Consider the following 19,887-nt stretch of genomic DNA (forward strand, 5'->3'; position numbering starts at 1 on the left):
TGGTTCCCTTTGTTAACCCTTTACAGGTAAAAGAAACATTAACCCTTAGCTATCTGTTTATGACACGTACCCACCCCCATCACCATAGTATCTAAGCACCTAACAATTTCTAATGGCTCTTTCCTCACAACACCCATCTGAAGTAGTGCAGTGCTACAGATGGGGAAATGAGGCACAAAGAAACCAAGTGAGTTGCCCATGGTTATCTAGGAAGTTTGTGTCAGAGACGGGAATTGAACTCAGGTCTCCCAAAACCTAGATGAGTGCCCTAACTACTAGATCGTCCTTCCTCTCTGGACACCCACCTCAAACTTCATCTTCCATAGAAACTAACCTTCCCCTTCAACCCCCTAGAGAGGACACCTCCCATTCGGGGGCAAAGGAGATGGACTGCAAGAGCCAGCTCTGCTTGCTGGCTCAGCAGGAAGCACTGGGATTGTCAGTATACTCGTGAAATATCCAGTCCAGCTGTGCAGATCCAGGAAGTTTGGATTGTTTGGCTCTGGCTGAGAGAAAAGGCTGAAATCTGGGGTGCTCATCTGAGCCGAGCGGAGCTCGCCAATCTGAACTGAGGAGCACAGCATGGACACAAGACTGAGCACATCAGGAACCGGCTGCTCCAGAGAGAGAGCTCACGCGGCAAGGCGGGGAGGTGTGGCTGAGGAAATGAGCGAGGACATAACGCCAGGGGAAGGGATGGGCACTGTCAGCACAGCCCTCGAGGATGGGGATGATAGATGGGGAGATCATGACGATGGCACGATGGCATGGATCGAACGAGGAGGCAGAGCCAGAGATATTTATGTAAATGCAGGAGGGCTATTAAAAAAAAGGCTGGAACAGGGATCACAGAAGACATCAATCTCCCTGTTAACGACCAGGATCGTGTCACCTGGGGAATGGCTCAGGAGGTACATACCTGCTAGTCCCAGTGTGTGGGGTGCAGATGCATCCGTATGTGAGCATAGGTGTGTGCAGACACAGAGGAAGGGGCTGTGCAATCCACCCAAAGCTGCATATGTGCCACGTGTGTCTGCAAGGGGTGGACATATGTCTGCGGGTAAGGTATGAGACATTTGGGTATGTGCATGGCACACATGTTGGGGCATTTCTGTGTGATCAGATGTTCATATACCATTCAACACACACATCACACAGGTGCACACTCTCCATGCATATATTTAATGTGTGTGTGCCATCTCTTTTAGCTAAATAGTGTGTTTTCTAATCTGAGTGTGTGGGCAAGAGGGATGAAAACTGACCCTGCGACAAAGCCAGGGTATGTTCCGGGGACCCAAAAAAGGGGCTGAATCAGCTCAGAACAAACTAAACACCTTTCCCAGCATCGTGGCAAAGAAAATGAGATCAGCAAAAGCATAAGCCCCGCTCTGGGGAAATCTGCACTCGGCAGACTGGCGCTGCCATGTTTAATCACCCCTGAGCAAGAGAGATGCCAGGAAGAAACGGATTGGCAACAACAAGAGAATTCCCACCCGGGATGCCTGGATTTATTTATTCGTCCTCATCTGGGTGCAGTTCCATCTGCATCTGCCATTCGGCTCTCGATTCCCCACCCCTACCCTTGGCTATAGAAATACTGGCCAAATAATAATGCATTTTAATATAGATGTAATGGGATTACTACTGAATGTTAAATAATATCAGATTTATATTTATGGTCACTTATTTATTAAGGCTTTTCTCCCTTGTGTAGTAAAACCTTACTCTCTATCTGTTAAGTCTCAAGGAAGGCATTTTAAATAATTCATTCAATTAATTATTCAAACATTTAATTTGCATACAATAACTGTCGTGTTAAATCTGAACATTGCATATATAATTGAAAGGGTAACTAAAGGCTCCTCTGCCCCTGTCACTCTCATTTTCTTCCCAGGTACTCCAGTGTCACGTCTGCCTTGCTCCAGCTGATTTTGATTGGGGCAAATCTTTTCATTCCTTGGGCACCTAAAGATTCTTCCCAAGTCCTTCCTGAGATGTGGGCATCGGTGTGGGCTCGTTGCTAGTTGGTGCATAAGAGGCTAACGATTGCAGCTCACGTACCTAAGTGGATTTATGTGCCAAGATCAGAAAGTGCTAAATCAACTGACCATATACTATTATACGCAAGGCCAAAACTGTCCCAGGCCGCCAAACAAATCTAACATCAAATACAGTGGTAAGATAGAGAATGCAAGTGCTCCCAAGTCAGGAACAGCAGAATTGAAAGATTAACTTTAACCCTGCTTTCTTATAATTGTATTTTAAAATGTGGCTACTCTTTACATTTGTCAGTTGATGTAATACAACTTGGAGTGTCTAATGCAAACAAATGTGTTGCTAAGTGATATTACGGTAAGTAGCGTCTTTTAAGCCCAAGTGAGATCTGCAAAACAATCCAAGTTTGATGAAAATGAATTGAGTAGTTTTTAACTCATGAATGGCCCACAGCTGCATTAGAACTTAGGATAAGGCACTGCACTTATATTTGTGCTCAATTGCTGCCTCTTCTTGTATGACCTTGAGCAAGTCCCTTGATCTCTCTGTGCTTCAGGTCCCTCTCCGTAATGCGAGGATAATAAATATTTCCTTGTCTGTCTTATCTATTGAGATGGTAAGCTCTTTGGGGCAATGACTGTCTCTTATTGTATTTACGTACAGCTCCTAGCATAGTGTGGCTGCAGTCTCGATCAGGCGTTATTATGGCGTCAGAACATAATGTTGCCAATATCCTTGGCTCCAGCCCCAACTACCTCCCTCTGGGTCTTCCATACCTCAGCCCTCTGGCCAAGTCATGGAACAGCTCCTTCCTTCTGAGGTACTCAGAGTCCCATCTGATGTAAACAAAAAGTTCTTGGCCCCTCCTGTGGCTCAGCTCTCCAGCCTGAACCAGCCCCAAAGTGCTGGGCCTCTCCAATCCATCAGCTTTCTTCACCAAGCTAACAACTGGAGGTTCCCTAGTGTGTCCCTTTCCCAGGGCTCTGACAGTCTTTCTCCAGGACTCTCCTAGTCACCTCCAAGCCCCAAATCAGGGCTCCTCCCCTACAGGAGCCTATGTGCTTTCTGTGGGTTCCCCCTAGCCTGTAGTCCCATGCCTTCCCCAAGGAGAGCACTCTCTTCCTTCCTCTCACATGACATTGCCAGTCCTATCTGAGCAGCTCCCCACATATACTGTTCTGGCATTCTTCTTGTAGAACTCAGATGTTCTTGTGCTGATTGGCTAACAAACCAGCACCTGGAGCACCTACCTGCTCCCAGGTGTAGCTTACAGGATCAGCATGGGCCAGTTAGGTCCTGATTCTCCATGAAGGGCCACTGGCCCGAGGACATGCCTGTCGGTGTAACTGTCATACAGCTGATAATGAACATAATCCCATCTCTTCCAGTTGGCAGAACTGCTAGCAGCACAGCATCCCTTAGCACCATACTGGGGCATTGGTCCAAAGGGGAACACACAAGGTTCATCTGCCTTGGAGCTGGAGGTGGAATTTCCAGCACAAATAATCGTCCCTACACTGGACCCGACTGACTGGCTAGTCACTTCAGTATACGTCGAGAGTTTTGGATGGGATCATACTTAGGGCAGCCAGCCCATCCTACTGCTTGCGCCCCTGTGGCTATCCTTCTACCATTAGTGCACTAACTCGATCAGAGCCTGTGTGAGTCTATCTACCTTAGCTGGAAATGATACCACCAGCTCAAAGTGTAGACGTACCCGCAGCCCAGTTAGACTGGCTCTTAGCAAGAGCTGCGATGACTCACCTAAATGTAGGTACAGTTCATCCACTATCATCTCCGTGCCCTGCCCCAGGATCTCTTCCATTCTGCCTACATTTGTTCTGCTGTTGTCCTCCGGTGTATGATTAGCAGATTAGCCGTTGTGTCCAAAGTAGGGAAAATGAACTCCCAGCAGTCCTTCACATCACAGGGTAATTCATTACCCACCTTGATTTCCACTTAAACTGTACTTTAAATATACTTCCAGCCACTAACCCTTAATCACACTGGCATTCACAAAAAAGCCCATCTTTTTATTTTATTTTATTTCATTTTATTGCCCAGGGCTAGCATGACATAATCCCTTCCAGGCTGTCTTGGAGTGCTTTACGGATCAATAAATTACTTACCTGTGTGGCAGAGGCAAGATGTGCAAGGAAAGCCCCTGCAGTTGTTCTGTCTCAGCTAGTCCCCTGGAAACGTCTGTCTGCTTACCAGCTAATCGTGCATACGTGAGGATCCAGAGAAATGAAGGCGGTGTCCAGCACAGGGGATGCTGTAGCCTGTGGCTGTCATGCCTGGGTGAGAGTCAAGAATGGGAGCAGCAGTGGTTCTTTACACCATTCGTGGATTTTCAGCTGGCATCAATGACATAGCTCCACTGAAGTTCATGGAGCTTTGCTGATCTACAATAGCTGAGAATCTGGCCTTACATTTCCTCTTATTGAAAAGTCCTGTAGAAAATGCAATAATGATGAAGAAACCTTGAGGGTTCTATGCAAAGTATTCAGAACACCTAAGGAACATATAGAATCCTTTCTATAGGTTATTTTTTTTATCCTATAAAATTCCATAGCAGGAACTGAGTTTTCTATTAAATGTGATAGGATGGTCCAATGAAATAGAAAGGGGATTATTTTCTGTTCAGTTCTACAGGTCTATTTTCATGAAGGTTAATAGAGAGTTTGTCTCGCAGACTTCCTCTCCCTTCAGAGACCACACAGATCACATCCCATCCCCTGCTCACATGGCAATGTGACATTGGGGAAGGCTTTAGCTGTTTTCTTTCAACTGTATTTAGTGCACAGAGCACTGACCCCTTTGGAATACGTCTCATCATGCTGTTTTCTTTTACTCTTCATTTCATTTCTGTTCTGCTCCTACTCTCCTCCTGCTCATGTATCCTTGTTGACAGGACTCCCTATTTCCCTTTAAGTGTCTATAGCCCCTCATGGCCAACGTGGAGTCTGCTCTACCAGGCAGCTTTGGCCAAGGAAAGGCATATGCAGGAACACAGCAGGGAAACTCCCTTCCAGCTCAGGGACATCTGTTCCAAACCCTCCAGAGTAAACATGCTCATTGGAATAGTACAATGGACATAAGAAGGGGAAATATTTATTTACAGAGGGGTGGATGGAGAAAAACACCAGGGGGGAGAAGATAGGGGGAGTGGCAAAACAGGGTTACATCCAACACAAAGACCCATGGACCCAGTGCTACCACGGTATAAAAGGATAGATGCCAAGAGCTATGTGTCTAGACTCAGAGGTCAGGAATCCCAGGCAGCATTCCAGTCCAGCAGTGAGCCGTGGGTGCAGCGCCAACGCTAGGTGTAAGCAGGCTTAGCAATTGCTTAGGGCCCCGCACAGCTCAAGGGGGCCCCCTATTCACTTTTCATTATGTGTTGTGTGGGGAGGGAGGGAGGCCAAACGTTTTCCTGCTTAGGGCCCCCAATGGACTAGCACTGCCTTTGTTTGGGTGCTTCTGGTCGTCTTCAGCGCCCGTCCGCTTTCAACAACCAACCCGTCTGGTGTTCTGCTGCTCTCCACAAACCCACACAGAGTAACAACCCCCGCTCCTTTGCTAGCTACAGTCTCCCTCCTTATTCCCCACGCAAAGTCACAAGCACCAGTACTCACAGCCCCATAGAGTTCTGGTCAACGGTGACTCCGGTTTATGCATCTCAGGTGATTCCTTACTGGCACAGTGCACCTCCTGGCTCCCATCTTGGGACATCCCCGGAGAGCCACTCTGTCTCTCCCAAGTTTTGAGCTGGTTCTCGCCTGCTTCGCTGTGCAATGGCCAACACACTGTACGTCCTCTTGTCTGGAGCTACAGACACCCACAGGTCCCTCTCATGCTCCTTCTCTCAACTCCCCTCCCCTCAGAACAAGCTCAGGATGAGGTTTTAAAGGGGCTGTTCTCTCTAAACCCCAAGGGGGTACACATCCTACCCTAGATATGTTGCCTAACCATCTGGTTCTCTTCTCCCCGGCTCCCTCCCTGGACATTGGTGAAGAGCACCACGAGTGGATCTCATCCCTGAGGACACCACTGTATTCTTCTTCTGTGTAGTGGCAGCTCATGGAGGCAGCTAGGCTGGCTCTTTGTCCTGGCTTCCAGCTTCTTTCATAGGCCTCCAGAATCTTCTTCATGACATAGAGGCAGCTGCAAACAAGGGGCTTGAATTAGCACCACGTGATGAGTGAGCTCTGGGCACCCCACCAGCGAGAGCTCTACTGGCCCTAGTTTGGGAAAGCCTGGCAGAGAGGGTGTTTTCCTCCAGTTAATCCTCTCGAGGACATGATTCAAATGGAAACGGGGCGGGGAGTAGGTTAAGGAGGGATTTGGGGGTAAGCACCCTGTATATCTGGGAAGGAAGTGGGCGATGGGGGAGTGTCACCTCCAGGTCCTTCACTGCCATGTTAGATGGGGCTGATGGGCTGTTGCTTAGCTGGTAATTGTGAGATGGGGAGAATCCACACATACACACACAAACTCCCCCCCCCCCCGCCACACACACAGCCCTGGAGATTTAGAGTGAAACAGTCAAATCTGAACCTGCCACCTCCTTACTTCTCCCTGTATGTCATTCCAGTGTCTCCCAAAATTGTTGAGATTTCTTCCGATATCTCCATCAACGAAGGCGGCAACATCAGCCTCACCTGTGTAGCCACGGGCAGACCAGATCCTACAATCACCTGGAGGCACATCTCCCCCAAAGGTAAGATGGCCACATGTGGCCTCATGTATTCCTAGTGCTATCCCTGCAGTAGGGGCTTAGGGGCACCAGCCATTCCCACTCACAAAGACAGATGTGATGCATACTGCAAGGAGGGGTCTCCGGATGGAGACTGGAATTCTGACCACAGAGTATCTGCAGTTCTGCCTGATGGCCTGGAAGGAAGACTCCATCCTTCCCTGCCCTAAGAATTGATCCTGAGAGCACAAATGGTTTTAGACTGTGTCCTGAAGAGAGAATTCAGGGCTAACATGGCACAAATTCTCAGTTGTGTTTGTGAAGACCCTGCACTAAGTGCGAGTTTGTTGTTTTTATCATAATCGTGGGTTGAATGCGTTAATCAGACTAGTGTGATAACAGGAGATCTTAGTGAGTGCAAGTTCGATCAAGGGCAACGTTTTGTTTTTGTGTAGGACCTATACAAAACACCATTTTAAAAAATGCAATATTAAAAGTTACCATTGGGCTGTCCATATCAGTGCCAATGAGAGCTGGAAATAGCAGTGCAAAAAGAAAGAACATGACTAAACAGATTGTATTAATTGCCATCTCTCGTTAATTAATAAACAACAGAGGCCTGTAATAGTGTGGATTTGATTGCTGGAGAGTTAATTCCTATAGGCACAAATTCAATGATATCTGATCACATTTCAAAATACTTTCCCTGTGATTTTATTTAATTTCACTTTGCATTGTGCGATCTCCAGTGTTTCTCAGATGCTGTTGAACCAAGCGGTTAGGATTGGTTAGACTAGGATGATGACTGGAAGGCTTTGAGTACTGGGGGTCTGGTTGCAGTGCCCACCAGCCTGCTGTCAGGTTAGATCAGGGAAGGGTCTGATTGTGATATCGGCAGCTCTCTACCCTCAACCTGCATGGAATGAAAGAACCTCAGGGCTGAATGCATCTATTAGACAAACGTAACTCCCCCGAGAAACATACCCATTTGTCCAATTGTTCCCCAGTCTCAGTCCATGCTAATCACTGCAGTGTCTGAGTGTGACCCCAGAGCTCTCAGCTGACCCCAGTGCTTTCTGCGGCTGCTGGGCTAACTCATTAATCCTGTGGACTGAGAGGGACGGAGCAGGGATCCCGACACCTCACTCCATTCCTTTCCTGTCACTTACAATGGGGACCTTTCGAACGGGTTTGTTACAAAACCCAGCCTTCCCTGCATGTGTTGACCTCTCTGCTTGAGATGGATGCACCTTACGTGGGCCAGGCTGCTGAGTGGGCCCTTCGTGTGGGTGATTGATAAAGTCCATGCCACAGATCTCTGTGTGCTCCCTCCCATAGCTGAGCATCTAATGGGACTGGATCGAGGTTACTGCCAGTGCATCTATCACTATCAGCGAGCGTTTATGGTAGGGCATCTCTGCACTGATCCATTTGCTCCCACTCTATAGCCATTCATTTTCTTTCTTTCTTCTCCCTCCGCCCTAACCCCGTTTGCTCTATTCCCCCCATACTCCCCTCCCTGTCTCTGAGGTTCTGCCACGACTGTCTTTCAGAGGGGCTGTTATCTCTGTGTGCTGCCATCCAGCAGATTTCTTTCCTCAGGGGAGCTTTACCTGTGCTTGAACCAGATGTTTCCATTTTACTTAGGTCTTAGCTGCTATGGAAACTGAGGATGCACCAAGGGGAGAGGAGTGAGCTAATCAGAAATTACCCGTGGAGTTGGATAATTTACAACAGTAGCTGTTACCAGATTTCTGGCCCAGATTAGAGATTTTGCATTTGAAACCCAATAGAACTAATCACAGCACAAACTGCATGGGGCTGGGTTCTCGCTAGCTGGGAGTGCCAAGCTGAGAATTGGCACAGGGCAGTTCCAATGCCTGCCTACCTGCCTATTCATTGCCAGACATGCCATCTCTCTTGCTCGCTCACTAGCTAAGTAGCTGTGACTGCATTTGATCTGTTCTCTGTCTCTCAGTGTCTCCACCCACACTTGCCGTACCATCTCAGCACCTTTAGAGTGCCTGGGGGTGGGGGCACCTATCTGTGTTTGTTGATTATTTGGCTGTCATCTGTCTGTGTTTGGTCATCCTGAGACCTCAACGTGTGCTACATGCCATGAAAACTCCCCAGTTTTGTTAATCCCAAGCAAATGGATTTTGACATGGTTCTGTAAAGAGCCTGACAGGGGAGCCTTCTAAGAGGCAGTGTGGTCCGAGGAGCAGGAAGGGGACAGTAACCCATGTATCTGGCTCTACCAGTTATTCCCCAATGACCTTGGACGAATCACTTCCCAACCCCATTCCTCAGTTTCCCTCAGCTGGATTCTCTGAAGTGATGAAACAGAGCCACAGGGAGTTGGTTATAGGTCCCAGGTCCCATGGTTTCCAGCCCCTGCATACATTTGAGTGGCTAATGAGCATTTGTAACCTGCACCATCAGTGTGAGGTCTTTCAGTGACCATTCCTTATGCCAGGGCTGAGCCAGGGATGGCCGGTAGCTGGTGTGGAAGCTGGTTCCGCTGCCTTTCCCTGCAGGAGCTACCCTGTGTAACATGAATTTTCTGCTGCTGTTTTCTAGCCATTTTAAGTCCAGTGACTCATCATCCACCCCTCCCACCCCCCTGTCAGCTCCTTTCCGTCCACCCCCAGCTCCTGTGACAACAGAGGAGTCCTTGGTGCCTGATTTCTACCAGCCTGCATTGCTCTGGTATAGTGTGATATATATGCACCTGCTTGCACTCATAAACCCCTCTGAGTGCATGGTGCTTATGGGAGCTGCATTCACACCACTTGTTTCCGGAGGGGTGGGGGGAGAGGGAGGCTTTTCTGGTGCTGACCAGGTTGCTACTTGTGTGTGGGGCGGGGGGTGGGGGGGCATTATTCCATTTAACTCTTTTGCTAAGAGCTGGAGCAGGTGAATTTCCTGCTGACACTGTCTCTGTCACTGAATCACATGGGCTTTGAGTGATCTCTTCTGTGTCTGTGGCTGAATGCTTAAGGCCTTTGGGGAGTTCCCCTGCAGGAGCCGCCTGCCATTCCTTTGCACATGTCTCCATTCACAGGCAGCTCTCTTTCCAAATTCCTCTCACTGTGAATGACAAAATTAGGATCACTGCGGCAAACGGCTTTTGAAAAGAGCTATCTAAAGCCTATTCCAGTTTAGCCAAGATCTCATTCCAAACACACACTGTTTCTCTCTGTCTCCATCTCCCTGTCTCTGTTTTGGTGATATACTAAACCCTGGCCATCAGTTACTCCAATCCTGGACTCTCCTCCAACTCTGTTGATGCACTCCAGTCCTGATCTGCACCACCCCTTTTGCTGCTTCAGCCCTGGGACTCTCATAAAACTCTGCCGATGCGCCTCTCTCCTGATGAGCAGCCTGCTCTGTTATCCCGGTTCTGAGTCCCCCATGCATCTCTGCCAATGCACCTCAGTCTTGACCGGCAGCAACTCCCCTCATCTTTTTATTCTGCACCACAGCATATTATTCCAGCTAGACACCTCTGGTAAAACGAAAAGAGCAAATACAGCCATCCAACTGGGGCGAGGGAAGAGCAGGTGCTTCAGTCTTCTGACATCTAGTAGAGCAGGGGAGAGGGTCTGTTCAATTGTTTAGTGCAAAGATCCAAGAGTGTTGTGACTCCTACCCCGATCTTTGGTGCATCTCCACTGAGAAGTCACCTCCAGCCATCAAATGGGGCCTGGAGGCTCTAATGAGCGGTTCAAGTTCTGCCAGACCCACCAGGCACCCTGCCTTCAAATACCAGTTCAGGAAAAAGGTGTCAGGAGGTCACGCTCTGGCATCCGGTCAGCTGACACCAGCACCCTGGTCGTCAGCGCCAGTGTCAGAGTCTACGAGGCACTGAGATCATTAGGATGGCAGTCAGGAGAAGCTTTTCCAGCTGTGCAAAGTGAGGAAGCAAGAAAGAGAGAAAGACAGTGAAGGTCAAGAAATAACACGCTGTGTGGGAGGCAGCAGCATCCTTCCCGAGAAACCACCCCCACTGCAAAAGAACCTTCTTGTGTCACTTGTGCTGGAGACTTGCCCTCGGGGTGCTTTAAAGGTGCTCTAAATTGGCTGATTTTGGAGGCAGATCTTGCACTCTGCTCATTATTAGAGCTGGGTGAAATTCGCATTTCACAGCGCAGAATACATTTGGCTACTCCCTGAACTGAAAATCCAGCTCTGGTGGAGTTCAGATGCCAACCCAAGTCACACAGCTGAGCCCATACTTCCCAAAAGGGATGGCATCCAAACGCTCAGGGAATGGGAGAAGGTTTTGCCCAGGAGCCAGATTTTGGGGTTCCAGCCTATGACTACTGCTTCCATCTTTCATAAGAACATATGAACAGCCATTCCAGGTCAGACCAATGGTCCAGCTAGCCCAGTATCCTGTCTCCAATAGTGGCCAGTGCTAGATGTTTCACAGGGAATGAACAGAACAGGGCAATTTCAAGTGATCCATCCCGTCGTCCTGTTCCACCCTCTGGCAGTCTGAGGATTAGGGGTTGTGTCTCTGACCATCTTGGCTAATGGATTGGATTGGTGATCCCTCGATTCGAGGATGATCTCTACCACAGATTTACATATGGGTCCTGAAATGACTCAGGAGTCCGATCCTGGAACCGCAAATCCACCAGCAGTAGGTACACATTTCATAGCAGGCCAGCTGCCTGCTGAGAGAAAGTTCTTTCTTTTCCTTCCTTCTCTCTCTCTTTTCAGCTTCAAAGGCAAGGCACTTCTCCTCAAAGCGGGCCATTGCCTGATGGCAGATATGGTACCATTGGGGTCGGCTGATGGCTTGCTTCTCCCAGCTTGTGATGTCCACATTAGTTTTCTCAAGATACGCTTTCAGTGAGTCTTTGCAGCGTTTTCTCTGACTACCACAGGATCTCTGACCATGGGTGAGCTGAGAGTAGAGGACTTGTTTTGGGATGTGAACATCTGGCATCGGCACACAGTGTCCAGCCCAGCAAAGTTGGTACATGAGGATCATTACTTCAATGCTGGTGACATTGGCTTCAGCAAGGATGCTGGCTTTAGTGTGGTGACCTTGACACGAAGAACCTTCGGGAGGCATCATTGGTGGTACCTCTCCAAGCTCTTGACATGTTGTCGGTAGGTCATACAGGTTTTGCATCTATAAAGGAGTGTAGGAACAATTGTTTTGTAGACCTGGATCTTCGTGTCCTGCCGTAGGTCACGGTCCGTGAAAATGCGTCAGAGCAATTGCCCAAAGGAAGCACTTGCGTGCTGGATCTCATTGTCGATTTTTTGTATTTTGAGAAAATTGGCTACCTAGGTGGCAAAAGTGCTCAACTGTCTCCAAAGTCTGACCCTCAATGGTGATTTGCGGTGGGTCGTGTGCGAGGCCTGAAGCAGGCTGATAGAGCACTTTAGTCTTCTCCATACTGAGTGATAGTCCTGGGCTTCGGCAAGCCTGGGACTTGGCTAATGGCCATTGATGGATCTGTCCTCCATGAACTTCTCCAATTCTTTCTGGAACCCAGTTATACTTCTGGTCTTCACAACATCCCTGATGAGTTCCACAGGTGGCCTTTGTGTTAGATGAAGTACTTTCTTTTGTTTGTTTTAAACCTGCTGCCTGTGCATTTCATCAGATATCCCCTAATTTTTGTGTTATGAAGGGATAAATAACACTTCCTTATGTACTTTCTCCACACCATTCAAAATTGTATTCACTGTTGTCAAATTTCACCCCCTCCTTAGTCATCTCTTTTCTAAGCTGAATGGTCCCAGTTTTCTTAATCTCCCCTCATATGAATGCTGTTCCATACCCCTAATCATTTTTTCTTGCCCTTCTCTCTACCTTTTCCAATTCTAATATATCTTTTTTGAGACAGGGCAACCAGAACTTCACACGGTGTTCAAGGTGTGGACCTATCATGGATTTAACAGCGTCATTATAATATTTTCTGTCTTATTATCTATCTCTTTCCTAATAATTCCTAACATTGTTGGCTTTTTTGACTGCTGCAGCACACAGAGCAGATGTTTTGAGAGAACTATCCACAGTGACTCCAAGATCTCTTTTTTGAATGGTAACAGCTAATTTAGACTCCATCATTTTGTTTGTATAGTTAGGATTATGTTTTCCATTACTTTTCATTTATCAATATTGAATTTCATCTGCCATCTTGTTGCCCAGTCATCCAATTTGGTGAGATCTCTTGTAACTCTTTACAATCAGCTTTGGACTTAAATATCTTTAGTAATTTAGCATAATTCGCAAACTTTGTCTCCTCATAGTTTACCTACCTCCTTTTCCAGTTCATTTATGAATACATTGAACAGCACTGATCCCAGTCCAGATCCTTGGGGGGACCCTGCTATTTGCCACTTTCCATTGTGAAAACCGACCATTTATTCTTACCCTGTTTCCTGTCTTTTACTGATCCATGAGAGGACCTTCCCTCTTATCCCAAAGTGGGATACAGTATCCCATACCGTCAGGTTATGGTCACTCCAGTGTTTCTGTGGTTACTGGCCTTTTACTTTTTTGGGGGGTAAATCAGATGTTGCCGTGGTGACAGCAGTATTGTCATGTGCATGTCAGCAGACCTGCACCAGAATCTCTTGGCTAAGCAAGAGTACAGTTTCATGAGCTGTGGGGGACAAGAGAACCATGGAAATGAAGAGACATATCACTTTAATAAGAGTGAGAGGCGACACTGCTGGTGAACCCAGGGACACCTATCCATGGATACGATAGAAATCAGACTCCTCTTTCAAACAGGTGGCATTTGCGGGGATCCAAGCCATGTGCTCAGGTTCTACGTGCATGGGATCTGTGCTCATGGGTCCATTCCAGGTCCAAGGCTTGATGGGGGTCTTACGTAGAAAGATTGCCATTTAGCATGATGGATTCCAGCGTCAGGGGCCAGAATAATGACTGTCAGGCTAACGAGGCATCCTGATGTAGGGCTGAGGCTGTGATTATTAATAACAAGCCAGTTCACAATGGCTTTGCTCACAGAAAATGCCTGTTTCATTCAATGAACCATGACGTTCGCCTCAATGGGGAGGATTAGAGATGGTATTTGGGCAGGGTCCACAGGAGAGTTTCAGTGGCAGATTATTGTTAACATCGCCATGAACCAGGGTGACCTTTGGGCCAGACTTCATCAGCTGTTTGTATAAGAGAGGTTGGTGGGTGCTCAGACACAGCAGGAATAGTGTCCAGATCAGTATCTAAGATAGATGAGATTTTGGCCCAAAAAAGGCAGAGGTCTCATGAGATCCTCTGCTCATATTTGCAACAGCAGCGAAGCTCGGACTAGACTCCAGGCTTCTTAATTCCTAGCCCAGCCCCCTGTCCACTACGCCAAGCCAGTTCTCTATAACTCTTGGCAGGGCTTAAAAACAAGGTGGGGAATCTTGAGATGAATGAGTTGGTGGATTGGAAGTGGATTGATTCAGGCCACTTGGTCTGTGAGAGCAGTGTGGAGCTGGGCCATGGGATGGTCGGGGTGTTTCAGGGAGATGGGCAGTGGGTCATCGCTGGGCTGTGGGCTGGTCAGGGCTTCATGGGGAGCTGGGCCGCAGAGCGATGCAAGGGAGATGGGCATCGTGGGGAGCTGGGCTACGGGGAGGTCGGGGGCATCGCGGGGCCCTGGCCCGTGGGGTTGTCCGGGTGCCTTTCACCTGCTGTGGTTCTATCTATGATGCTCTCCTAATAAACATGCCTTTCTTTTGGAAAGGAAACCTTTCTACCCGCTCTCCCCAGACCAGGCTAAAAGCCGGGTGAGGGAAAGGTCCATTCTTATGGACCTAAAGGATTCTTAAGGTCCGTCCCCCCGCAACCACGCGCGCACACACACCACGTTCCATCAGCAATGTAGGGAGAAGCAGCACATGCCAGCAAGGCAGCCAGGAGGCTCACAGCGGTGTCCCTGTTCCTGATAACGCGCGCGCACAAAGAGAATGAGGAACTTCACGTTGGGTTGTTGTCACTCTAGCCCTGTCTCGCCTTGTGAGCCTGTGGTGCATTCAGCCCATTAGAGCCATTACAATTCAAAGAATTGTAACCCCCCTGCTGAGCACATAGAGCAGAGTCAGGTGCAATGCAGAGGACTTGGAGAGGCTGATATGAGGGGTTTGGCCATGGGAGGACATGTGGTGAGTGGGAAAAGCTTTAAAAAAAATTCCATTGCATTGTGGAAACTGGACTCGATCAGGGGATCTGTCTGTCTATCCTAACGTATCTGTCTGTGCATCTCATCAGTCAGTCTGGCTACATCTATAGCACTTATCTCTGTGGGACCCATCCCTTGCTGAGTGGGACGATCGCTAGGGAAAGAGATTGCATTTTAAACAATAATATACACCTCTACCCCTATATAACGCTGTCCTTGGGAGCCAAAAAATCTTATAGGTGAAACCGCATTATATCGAACTTGCTTTGATCTGGCGGAGTACGCAGCCCCGCCCCACCCCCCAGAGCACTGCTTTATCGCATTTGTGTTATATCAGGTCACAGTATATCGGGGTAGAGGTATATCTAGCCCTGTAACAATTGTCTAAGCAATTTGCCAAGCAGAACCCACCTCTTTAAGTTCAGTTCTCCAGAGCAGGCCAGCTCAGCTCTCCAAAAAGGCCCATTTTGAGGCCTCAGAGAAATTCATAGCAGATGTTCCCCCCTAAGCCAAGTACATTCAGTGTCTCTGGTCCTCGTATCAGAGGGGTAGCCGTGTTAGTCTGGATCTGTAAAAGCAGCAGAGGATCCTATGTCACCTTATAGACTAACAGACGTTTTGGAGCATGAGCTTTCGTGGGTGAATACCCACTTCGTCAGATGCATGCTTTCTGGTCCTTGTGGCACTTTGGGTAGAAATGGATGTGCTTCATTGAGAGAGTCAAGGAAATAGATGACACAGGAGCTGAGACAGTGGTTGACAGATGAATTGGGTTATTGTTGGTCAGGGTAATAGAAAGAGGTTTTTTTAAAAGCAATGGCAAAATAGACTGATGAGTTGAGGTGTTCAGGTGGGGAAATAGGAAAGCCAATTGTGTCTAACTCAAAAAGAGACAATTTGGTCATACTTTATATTAAGGTGGTTCTTAAAAAGGGTTAATAAATGGCTAATAGATATTTAAATAAATGATGAATCAGTTGTTACAGATTGTTATAGAATCCGATGGGTCGATAGGTTATGCATAACTGTGACATCTAATCATTTGTAACACGTTCTACTGATGCTTCTGAGTGTCCTGGAACCATGCCACTCATGTCTGTAACATGCTTATACCATCTAGTTATCACTTTTTCAACCATTTAGAAATGGAACCTTAATATAAAGTTTTGACCAAACATTCCAGTGAAATAAATACCCCAGTCAGAATGGTTTAGGTGCTTTGGTCCAGAGGATTTTGGTCCAAAGGACCCTACACTCCAGAGACAGGAAGTCAGGATTCCTGAGTTTTATTCCAGGCTGTTTCATTGTTCTTGTTGAATGCAGTCATGCTGTCTCACCCTTGTACTCCAGTGACAGGCACTTTGTATGGTCTGTACATTAGGGGAGGTTTCTGTAGTCTGTAAAACTCACTATGTTGCATCTGGTATGATTGAGTGAGTGAATATGATGCGAATAGAGTATGTAAGATCATCCTGACTTGCTCTGTTTTGTTTTCCTCCTCCTCCTTTCTTTCCTCTGCTTTATGTCTGTCTATGCTGCAGCACGTTTCTGGTCAAGTTCCTTCCAAGAATCAAATGAGCACCAGTGAGTCCTGACAACTGGCACTCAGTTGGATTGTCTTAACAATTGGCCAGAAATGATAGGAGCTATAGGGGCTGGTTTCCTCCCAAAAGGTCAGATGTGGCTTGTTGAGGAAAGCAACCTAAAGCACCAGATAAAAACAGCTCAGCTGAATTTATGGGGTGATTGAAACACTGGACGATACCAGCCTCTTGAACCCATGTGCTGGCGCAATAGAAACTTTGGGAGCTGGGGCTAAACCTCGGAGGATTGCAGGATGAGAAACCTGAATGTTTACTTTGGGCTGGTTTGGGGGTTTTGTTGTCTGCAGTGTTTTGGTGATGTCCTTTCCCAGATTAGGGAGATGAAATAAAACTTTTATTTCACTCTTGAGAGCCAGAAGACTCCAGTGACTTTTGTTTTATGAAAGCCAGACCCGCCGCTCAAGAACTCACAGGCTGTTTTGTCACTGCCTCTGTTAAGCCAGGCCTGAGATTACACATAACTGTGACATGTAATCACCTGTTAGCACCTTCTACTAATGCGCTCCTGACCATTCCTGAGCAATGCCACTCATGACTGTAACAGGCCTATATCATTTATTAACCCTTTATCAACCATTTAGAAATGGAACCTTTGGACTGTGCCTTTCCCTGTTCTGTGAAAATTCCCCTTCTCCTTCAGAGCAGCAGTCCAGGGGCTGGATCCCTCGGGGTCTCAGCATTTTACCTGGAGCCTTTCTCCCACATGTGTCACAACCTCAACTTCAGCACTGGTTGGAGGCCAAAACTTGTCATTTTCTGACCAGTGTTTGTTGGCCCATGTGGAATACGTTTGTAGTTATCAACCCAGTTCTTACTGGCGTCCATCAACAAAATAGACCCATAATTAACTCTAAATGTTTTGTTCCATGCTCAGCATAGGAGACTGGGGGGACAGTACTGCTGGGTTCTCTCCCAGCCTTTGTCGTTGTTCTGGAACAAGTTACTTCATCGCTCTGTGCCAGTATCACCGTCTGAATCAGAGGGCTTGATAATGCTGGCTTTTCTGGTGTGGACTAATTTGTGAGGCTCAACTAATGAATTATCCATGAGGCACTTTGAAATCCTCAGGCGAGAAGGACTGTCGGGGAATATGGTATTGTTTGTCACTCCGCTGGGACAGGGAGGGCAAGGACTGATGGGCTACAGAGAATTGACGGCGCCCTGCTACAGGGACTTCCCTCCGGATCAGGGATGGCAGGGCAATGCAGCAGAGAAGCAAGTCCTGCTACTGCCTGTATTGTACATGTCCTGGGAATAAGCAAAGGCCTGGATTCTCTGTCAAAGTGGCACCTTCTCCACCTTCTTGGCATGGAAGATTCTGTCTGGGTTTCTCTGCTAGGTGTCCCTTTCTGGTTCTATCCTCATTCCCTCTGCATTGTTTTAATACTCCCTCTTCCTTCCTGTTCTTTTTCCCCCTCATATTTTGTCCCCCAAATAAACAGAGGGTTCCTGTGGCCTTGCGGCTCCATTTTTGATGGCAAGGCGCCACCCACCCAACCAGACCTTCTCTGAGCATGGGCATCATCCAAGATTCTTTGCTCGAGTGTCCCTCACGCTTTTTAGTGACCCCTCCCCTCTCCCGATGAGCACAAGGCTGCTGCTGTGAGGCTCCGCCTCTCCCATAGAAGGGCACCTCCCACCAGCACTAAATTCTCCTGGTGGGTTGGGGAGGTCACCGCATGGCTGGAGCTGGTGAGCCATGGGGAGGCCTGTTTCTCATAGTCAGCAGGTGAGAATGTCATCTTCATCCTAAGAGCCAGTCCCAGGCCTGGGATCCGGCTAAATTCACTGAAGCATTTCAACAGGCTCCAATCCTGTTGGCAGCTCAACCGTTCCCTTGTTTACTGTTGAAATAATTACTGCTTTGCCATAATATTAGCTCTGAGCCATGACTCCATTACCATTATCGCCAGAATATTACCCATTTATTATCTCCTAGCATCCCTGAAAGATGAACACTAGGCTTTAGAGACCAATTGTTTTACAGCAGACAGGATCCTGGTGTGCATTGTTTAATGAGGTAAACTACATTATAGCCAGCATTAATTTGGCTGTAGTGCAGTCCACTTAATCATTGTCAACCTGTAAATCTGCCACTGTTTTTGATGTGCACTTCATCACACAGGGCTGGAGATGTCATTTGTGAGAAAGGTCACTTCCGACATCACTGAGGCAGCGAAGGGGGGAAAGGGCTGCATGCAAGTCTGGGATGGGGAGGGGGGCATGCTATGCATATGGCACCCAATCCAGGTCACACCAAGAGAACCCCTTATCAGGCGCTCCCAGCTCTCCACTCACTGCTCGGTGCAGGGAGATGGGAGATGAAGTGAAAAGTAATGAGCATGGACTGCGGCAGAAGAGACAGAAGCAAGAAGATAACAATCTCCAGCGCTGTCTCGTTGCAGTAGGCTAGGGGGCTGGGCAGCATGAGCAGCTGTGTCTGGATAATGCACCAGGTGAAATCAAGCTGTACACCAGTTACCTTGCAGTCAGGACACATGGCAAGGGTCATTAGCTTAACCCCTTCACTCCTAGGACCTATGTATGTGGCTCGGTTTGCCTATCTGTCTATTATATGCCTGTCTGTCTGTCTACAGTATTCTGTCTGGCTGTAGCATGTCTAGAGAGACAGGATGGGCGAGGTTATCGCACTTGTTATTGGACCAACTTGTGTTGGTGAAAGAGACAAGCTTTTGAGATTACACGGAGCTCTTCTGGTCTGTCTGTTATGTCTGTAAGTGGAAGAACAAGCCTAAGAGACTGTTAGTTCTGATCCGTTTGCTCCTTTTGTTCTGGAGTGAGATTTGTCAGGCGCAGTGTCAGTGTAACTGGTAGCAAACACTCACTCATTTAACCCAGAGACAGATCATCTTGCCCCGGAAATGAGCGTGTAATTGACAACACATGCATGCTGTGACCAAATGAAGGGAGCCTGCTCCGACTCCCATGAACTCAATAGACCTGTAACGCATGAGACGCTGAGCATCTGCAGCTCCCATTTAAGTCCATAGCAAAACATCATTGACTTAATTAGTTCAGCAGTATCTGGCCCAATGGGAGCTGCAGGGTGCTCAGCACTTCACGGAATTAGTCCCTGAGGACCCAAGGGCCAAATCCATCCCTGGTATAACTCTGATACTCTTGGAGTTATACCAGTGATAAAGTTTGTTCCAAGGGTCTAATCCAGATTGACTGGCTTTAGTGGAGAATGGAAAAAATGCCATTCGAGCTTTACAGCATGCCTTACACTAGGAAGTAACCCTCTGCGAGCTCATCTTATGTCAGTATAACAGACGCGGCAGCACACACTAGTGTACTTTTGTTCCCTCCATCCTTTCTGAGCAGTGGGTTTTTTTTCTGATTTCCAGTATGGCTGAGATGATTGAGCTGAGTCAGTTTGTTTGTGCAGTGGGCTATCCAAACTAAA

The 19,887-nt window shown here is 47.7% G+C and overlaps 1 protein-coding gene across 11 annotated transcripts in view; it reads left to right on the forward strand.

The window, feature by feature from the left end:
* The window catches only part of NTM (neurotrimin), a 704,730-nt gene that overhangs the window by 616,084 nt on the left and 68,759 nt on the right, over positions 1–19,887 (forward strand). For 10 of the 11 annotated variants that reach the window (XM_032802373.2, XM_075073594.1, XM_032802371.2 and 7 more), the window contains one exon: positions 6,593–6,718. The exons of the other annotated variant lie outside the window; for it this stretch is intronic. In XM_032802373.2, the coding sequence (XP_032658264.1) occupies positions 6,593–6,718 (126 nt within the window). The remainder of the gene's footprint in view (positions 1–6,592; positions 6,719–19,887) is intronic. 11 annotated transcript variants of the gene reach the window in all.

This window comes from Chelonoidis abingdonii, chromosome 18 (assembly GCF_003597395.2).
Source record: "Chelonoidis abingdonii isolate Lonesome George chromosome 18, CheloAbing_2.0, whole genome shotgun sequence".
NCBI lineage: Eukaryota > Metazoa > Chordata > Testudines > Testudinidae > Chelonoidis > Chelonoidis abingdonii.